The following is a 7845-nucleotide window of genomic DNA, read 5'->3' as shown; positions in this document are numbered from 1 at the left end:
CACCTCGACGCTGAAATTCAGCACCTCGACGCTGAAATTCCTCTCTTCTTCCACCAAAATCTGCACTCTCATCATATTCCCTTCTTCTTCCTTCAAATTCAGCACCTCGACGATCATTTCCCATGCTCATCTCCTCTCTAGAAAGTGGCTCTAGAGGTGGCATGTCGTCCTCTCCCTCAAGGATCTCTACTGCCGGATTCCTCCTCCCCCGAAGCGGGTTTGGATTTCCTCCTACGCCCTGGTCGCCGACAGTCTCTCTTGCTTCCGACGCCGTCGGATTCGTCTTCATCTCAAGTAATTTCTTCATCATCTCTTCCATCGCCGCGAACCTCCCTTCCAACCTTTCATTGTTGGCGGTGATTTCAAGGAATTTTTCCTCCAAATCTGTTTTTAATTGGCCAAATTCGCCCTCTAGAACTTCGATCTTCTTTCCAGCCATTTTTCTTTCTACGAATCACAAGAAATCTTCCCCCGAATGCCAAAAACCCGCTGAAATTTCAAGTTTTCAGCCGCCGATGGTCCCAAATCGCTGCTCTGATACCAATTTGATAGGAAACACTTGCGTTCGCAAGTAACCTAACCAAAATCGGCGAACATTCAACAGCAGAACTGCTGTCCACAGCAGGAAAACAGCATAAATCTGCTGTTTACAGCAGAAAAACACCAACACCACAAGGAAATCTGAGAGAAAACTCAAAGAAAAGCTTGTATTTCACTAGAGGATGAATAAAATAGCAAGATACAATTGATCCTCAATTCGAGAGGAGGATCGATCTCTCCCAAATCTCTAGACGTCGCTAGAGCCCAAAGAAAACCTAAATCTACGAGATCTCAAATTTCAGCCAAATTCAAGATACTCAAAACCTAGGAAAATCTATTATTTAATGCATACAATTCAAAAGGAATTTCCTAAACAATCCCTACAATCAATTTCCCTCCTAAAATCCATTCAAAAACCTTCCAAAAACTGTCCCGCAAGGCGTGCGTCACGCGCGGCTTCCGCCCAGGCGGCTGCTTTCTCCGCCTGTTCGCGATATTCTCCCGTGAACCGGTCCCGCCTGGACCGGCTGGACCGGTCCAGTGGACGGTCTAACACATTCCTAACTTGAAAGTATGATTGTCTACTTGTGATTAATCAAGAGTTTTAGTAAAGATATTAGAAGTTTGAAGTTTTGTTGAAGTGTAATTCATTTCGATGATTCTTCGATCAGTTTCTTCTTTATAAAGTGTCTATCAATTTCAATATACTTAATTCGATCATCACAGATTGGGTTCTTAGGAAGCTAAATTGCTAATAGTAGCTTGTTTGTCTCACCTAACTATCATACGTTCCATAAAGGAAAATTTTAAATCTTCAAGAAAATGTTTAAGCCACATGCCTTCACAATTCCTAGGCCATGGCCCAAAATACTGCTTCAACACTACTCCAAACTACCACAAACTAATTTTTGCTTCTCCTTATAACTAAGTTTCTCGATATAAATGAGCAATAACCGGATGTAGGTTTATATTATGTTACAGATCCAGCCCAATCAACATCAACTAATATTGTTATACCTACAATAAAACTTTTTTGAAATGTAACTAACAATATGAAGGTTCATTATCAACTCTCAATACTTTCAAATTAATTATTTTAATGCAAAAAATTGCTTTCAAAAAAGATATTTTTATCATGAAATTAATTTAATCTCTAATATTGATATAATTTTTATACGCATGCTCTTTTACTATCTCTTATGTCTTCATCGTATGACTATAAATTTGATTCCTATATAAAGCCATAATTTTGAACATCTACAATGCTCTTAAATAACATTACCCAAATGTTGTTGCAATTCAGGGAACCCGACCTTATGTTTTGATGATTACAAACATTATTGGATGTTTATTTTATTTTTTCCTGCTTTATACATTGTATATATTTTTCTTGCACACGACTAACATTTCAATTCAGCATATACATAGCACCGTCAAAGAATCAAAGTTGAACAACATGTTGTGTTGGTCAGTTACTTATTGAAAGAGTATAATTTTATATTTCTTGAGTTAATGTCTATACGTAGATGTATGTTGGCTTAGTAATCATGCACACATACAAAGGGGATGAAAAATAAATTTTAAAATTTTTCTATTAATCGTACTTTACGATCAATATTGTCTTGTATTATCTGTTCAAATAGAAATTAATTAAAAGGATTCATGTAGCTGACCACACATAGTGGGGCAAAGGCTTGATGTTGTTGTTTAATTAAATGAGAGAACTTAAATTTGGTTATAACTAATCATACTGTACGAGCAGCACATCGTACAGGACGATTAGCTAATTTCAAAAACTCCGCCATCGAATCCTACTTATTTAAAATAGGCAAATTTGAAATTTGAAAATTGAACTGCTAGTACTGTACAAACTTTTTTGTAATGTACAATCTTTAATTAATGTTGTCTAATTTAAGTCTGAAGATTAAGGAATCAAATCGGATTTGTATCAATTACATATTATACTGCACGATCATGTATTGTACTATATGAACCACCCGAGAACTCTCTGGACGAACTTTTGTTTGTCCTGTACGATCTGATGTTTTATTTGAAATATTCGTATTGGACGATGTATAATCGTATTAGACGAACTTTTGTTTGTCCTGTACTATTAGTTTTCTATGCTGGATGATTTTCCCGTGCCTGGTTCTTGCGCTGCCTCTTCGGGTTCCGCCTGGGCTGTTTTCCCGTGGCTGTTGTGGGGCTTTTTCGTGGCTTTGACGCTTTGTTTCCTGTGTAGAATTGGGGAATATTATAAGGTGGTTGTTGGCTTTTCATTTCCCTCATTAAATTAAGAATATGAAGGTTTTTAGGGGCTGTTTGGTTTCTCCTCTCTTGCCTATAAATATGAGATGTTTTGAGAGGGAATGAGAGTTAAAAATGTTATTTTTGGAGTAAGAAAACCTGAGGGTTTTTGGAAAAGATTGAGAGCTTTGTCCACTTCTTCTTCTCTTCTTCTAGGAAGGCTTGCGAGCTTCTCCTCTTTCTTCTCGGGCTTCTAACCTCTTTCGTCTCTTCACAAGTTTCATTCCACCTGTATCCTTCTTCTCAAGGCAAAGCAAGTTTAGGTTTTTATTATATAAGTTTGGTCTTGAAGATTGTAAGTGTTGTTTGTAAGGTGTCTTGTTTGAGTCATTTGTAAGTGTCCAAGTTATAATAGTCTTTTATAAAAAGTTTGTTTTTTTCTAATTTGTCTAATTTTTATTAGTTCTTGTAATTTTTTAGATCCTAGAAAGAATCTTCTTTTGTGATCAAAAATTTGGGGCCCTCTCCCAAATTTTTTATTACATTAATTTGTTATCAGATAGGCTGCAAACGAACTGAGCCGAGCCGAGTATGTGAGTGTTCATGTTTGTGTCCATTTAATATCAGCTTGTTCAAGTTTGGTTCATGTTTGTTCGAGCTTTAGCGTTTGTGTTCATGTTTGGTTCATTTAAATTAAGAAGTGTTCATGTTCGGTTCATGTTCAGTTCATGTGCGTTCGTTTAGTGTTTATCGAGCTTGTTCGCAAACATATTTAACGAATTTTTTTAACTATCAAACGAACACGTTCTTGAACATATCTATGAACATGCACATTTATAATAAAAACAATTGTCTATGTAGCAAAGGCAATTATTATTTATATTTATTAATTCTATAGTGAAATATTAATTATTTTTATCGGCTTATTCACGAGTTCAAAATCAAACACGAATCGAGCTTCTTATCGAGCTTAATGTCAGCTTGATCACGAACTTCAAATGATGTTGTTCGCGAACATAAATGAGTCGAACATATTAGTGTTCAAGTTTGTTTATTTAAGAATCGAGTATTTAAAATATTGTTCAAGTTTGTTTGTTTAGTTAATTAAACGATCGCAAACGAGCTTTAATCAAACCGAACAACGAGTAGCTCGTCGAAAGTTTGGTTCGCTTTGGGGCCCTTCCCAAATTTTTGATTGCATCATCTATTCAACCCTCAAGAGCATACAAATATAAGTCAAGATGATGGTAATTTATTCGTTGGTGAAGGATTAAAAAATTAGAAGAAAAAAGAAAAATTATTAGCTCATGTTAGGGAACATAGTATTGTTCACAACAAAGCAAGACATAAATGTGAATATTTAATAAATCTTAAAATAAAAGTGTTCCTAATTTATGGCTCTATAAGAATGATAGGAATAAAAAAGAATATCGGGTCCTATTGTGAGCAGTTGTTGATTGTGATAGATTTCTCTAAGATAAGGTTTGTCATTTCGTTGTCACAATGAGGCAATTAACTCAGATAACAAAGGTAATTATTTAGAGTGATTTTATTTCTTGTTGATCACAATGAAGGGTTAAATAATCGATTTTCTGAATCTAGTACAGAGTTGCTTATTTATGTGACATGCTTAAACCCAAGTAATTCTTTTCTTGCTTATGATGGGAGAAAATTAATATGTTTAGCAAAGTTTTATCCAAGTGATTTTTCTACAATTGAGCTTATGGCTCATACAAATTAGTTATCAACTTATATTATTGATATGCATACTATTGATAAGCTCTCCTCTCTAAGCAGTATTACTGATCTTGCAAAGGAAATGGTTAGGGTCAAGAAGGATAGTATGTATCATCTTGCTTACAGACTTATTACTTCAGAATTAATTTTACCATTTGTTGCTGCTACAGTGAAGAGAGCATTTTCTGCTATGAGGATTATCAAATATTGATTGCATAATAAGATGAATGATGATTGGCTCAACGACTGTCCGGTACCTTACATTAAAAAAAGATATGTTTAATTTAACTCCCAATGAAGTCATAATCTAACATTATCAAAAAATACAAAATAAATTAATAAGCTTGTAATAATTTTTTATTTATCTATTATAATGAAATATAAGTTTTTACTTTGAATTATGTCCTCATTTTTTTTTTAAACATTAGTCTATCTATATGAGCAACTATTGATTGTGATAGATTTCTTCTAAGATAAGGTTTATTATTTTGTTGTCACAATGAGGCATTTAACTCATATAACAAAGGTAATTATTTAGAGTTATTTTATTTTCTTACTAATAACAATGAAGAGTTAAATAATCATTTTTTTGAATATAGTACTGAGTTCCTTATTTGTGTGAAATGCTTAAATCCAAGTAATTTTTTTCTTGCTTATGATGAGAGGAAATTAATATGTCTAACAGAGTTATATCCAAGTGATTTTTCTATAATTGAGCTTGTTGCTGTTAAAATTCAATTATCAACTTATATTATTGATATGCATTCTAGTGATAAGTTCTCCTCTCTAAGCAGTATTAGTGATCTTGCAAAGGAAATTGTTAAGGTCAAGAAGGATAGTGTGTATCATCTTGCTTACAGACTTGTTACTTTAGCATTAACATATCATTTGTTGCTGCTACAATGAAGAGAGCATTTTCTGCCATGAGGATTATCAAATATCGATTGCATAATAGGATAAGTGATGATTGGTTCAACAACTATCTGGTGCCTTACATTGAAAAAATATATGTTTAATTTAATTCACAATGAAGTTGTAATGTAAGATTATCAAAAAATGCAAAAAAGCTTGTAATAATTTTCAATTTATCTATTATAATGAAATATTTGCCCTCATTTTATCTTTTAAATACTAGTCTATTTATATGAAAATCCACCCCCCCCCCCTCTCTCTCTCTTAAATGAAAGTTTGTTTCCGCCCCCTTAATAAATCACATCCCACAAAATGACCTTACTGAATTTTATTTAACATCTCAAAAATTAAAGTAGAAGCCTATGTTAAAATTCCTTTTTTTTTTTAATTGCTGAAGTCGCGCTTTGCAACCAATGCAAATTATATAAAGTGGTATGTATGTAAATTTCCCATTATAGGAAACTAAAATTCTAGGAAAAGCAAAAAAAAGGATGTTAGAATTATATAATTTGCATTGGTTGCAAAGCGCGACTTCAGCAATTAAAAAAAAAAGCAAAAAAAAGACTTGGCCATGGCTTACCAGCACAGAAGCACGACAGTCCAAGTCTACTCCAACTTGAAGCTCATCGGAGCGCTTATGAAACAACTTCACCATGCTCTCCATTCCATTAGCCCGAAGAATTTTGCGCATTAGTTTCCCCATCGGTAGATACGATTCGCACGCGGAAACCTTCGCCTCGCCTCGTGCCGCACTCTCCATCATTGCTCGAGCTGCCATCATTGACAACAAGCCCGTTCCAGCACTTCAACCAGGCCCCAAAAAAATCTCAGGTTAAAATTATCAAAGCAGATATGGGCGAGAGCCGAATCAGCAAAATGTTCAACAAAACAATCGACAACATCTCAAGTTTATTTTTTTTTAAGTGGAATACGCACCCAATATCTAGTACGTGGCAGGGATCCGTGATGGTTTTCTCGATAGCTAGCCGGAAAGCAACATTACGGCGAGAGTCATTGAGCATGTCGAGGTAGGAGGTGACGGAAAGGAAGGAGCGAGAAGCAGAAAGCGCTGTCTCGTCAACATCATCATCGTCTTTTTCATTGATGACGATCCACTCCGATTCTCCTGTTAGCGTATTCAGCCGTTGCTGGAAGGCCTGATGTCTACCTGCTACAAGAGAGCTCATGGTTCGATTTAAGGGGGTTGAAGATGGAATAAGGCATTCGACCTGGAGAAGTAAGATATGTTGGCGGAAGGAATAAAAAACGTGGCGGGGAGTGTGCCCGTCGAGAATGCCGGTAGTGTGCCGGTAGTGTGAGGATGGAGAAATAGATTGATGACACGAAACGAAGCGCGGCGTTTGGGAGGAAGCGAAAGCAGGTTTCCTGTTGGAAACGGATTCCCTCTTGGTTCTTGTTTGATGTTCCTCGAGTTACTTATGAGATTTTTTTTTTTGGAAGAGGGTTCTTCGGTTCTGTTAACTTGTTTTTCTTTTTTATTCTCTTCCACCTTTTTGGTGGTGTATCTTTCAGGGTTTCTGCATTTTGTTATTAGTTGTTATTTTATTTGGTTGTTTTTAGGGATTTTTTATCTGGATTTTCTCCTCTAAAATCAGATCTGAATTATTCTATGATTTCGGATGTTTTTCCGTCAGGAATTAAAGCATGGAATGGAGTATTGACTTCTGGTAAATCTTCAACCCAACCTTTCTCTGTTTCTTTTTTACCTTCTTCTGATTATCTTTCTTTGTTCTCTGAAGGTGATATCTCTGTTGGTTCGGCTAAATGGGGCCTCACGCTTGTTGGATATTCACTGGGTAAGAGGCCTTATTTTGAAGCTTTAAAATATGTTATGCATAAGGTCTGGAATTTGAAAGGTTGTTTTAACTTTGTTACTTTGAACGAGGTTATTTTTTTTTATGAAGTTTACTTGTCCGGAAGAGTATGAACTTGTTTGGTCTGGTGGAACTTGATTTTTTTTTTTTTTTTTTTTTTTGTAAACCTTTTGTTATCTAGAAATGGTCGCCTCTTTTTCGACCTAAGCGTGAAGAGTTTACGTCCATACCTTTATGGGTTAAATTTCTAGATTTACCTTTAGTTTGCTGGACACCGGAAGGCATTTCTAAGATTGCTAGTTTGATTGGGGTTACTATTTGCAGTTGATTCTTTAAGTGCAGAGCAAACGAGACTCATTTTTGCTAAGGTTTGTATTATAGTTTCTAAGGATTCTACCCTTTCAGATGAAGTTAATATCTCTATTGCTGGTAACATATTTTCTCTAAAAGTTGTTTACGATTGGAAGCCTACTCCGTATCAAGGTTGTGGTTCAATTGTTCATCCGTCTGTTGTGTCTGACTCAGCCACTGTAGCAATTGAAGGTGCCTAGTAATAAATCGGTTCGGAAGCAAC

The 7845-nt window shown here is 35.3% G+C and overlaps 1 protein-coding gene across 2 annotated transcripts in view; it reads right to left on the bottom strand.

Moving 5' to 3' along the window:
• The window catches only part of LOC110093492 (protein arginine N-methyltransferase 7), a 120027-nt gene extending 113104 nt beyond the window's left edge, over positions 1-6923 (bottom strand). For both annotated transcript variants that reach the window (XM_020818398.2, XM_020818399.2), the window contains exons 1-2: positions 6373-6923; positions 6017-6239 (exon numbers count right to left, since the gene is read on the bottom strand). In XM_020818398.2, coding sequence (XP_020674057.1) covers positions 6017-6239; positions 6373-6623 — 474 coding nt within the window. In that variant the 5' untranslated portion in view covers positions 6624-6923. The remainder of the gene's footprint in view (positions 1-6016; positions 6240-6372) is intronic.
• Positions 6924-7845: the final 922 nt, after the last annotated feature.

The sequence above is a fragment of the Dendrobium catenatum genome, unplaced genomic scaffold (genome assembly GCF_001605985.2).
Source record: "Dendrobium catenatum unplaced genomic scaffold, ASM160598v2 fragScaff_scaffold_525, whole genome shotgun sequence".
Lineage (NCBI taxonomy): Eukaryota > Viridiplantae > Streptophyta > Magnoliopsida > Asparagales > Orchidaceae > Dendrobium > Dendrobium catenatum.
Note: the sequence above shows the minus strand (reverse complement) of the source record. Positions and strands in the feature narration are given on the sequence as shown.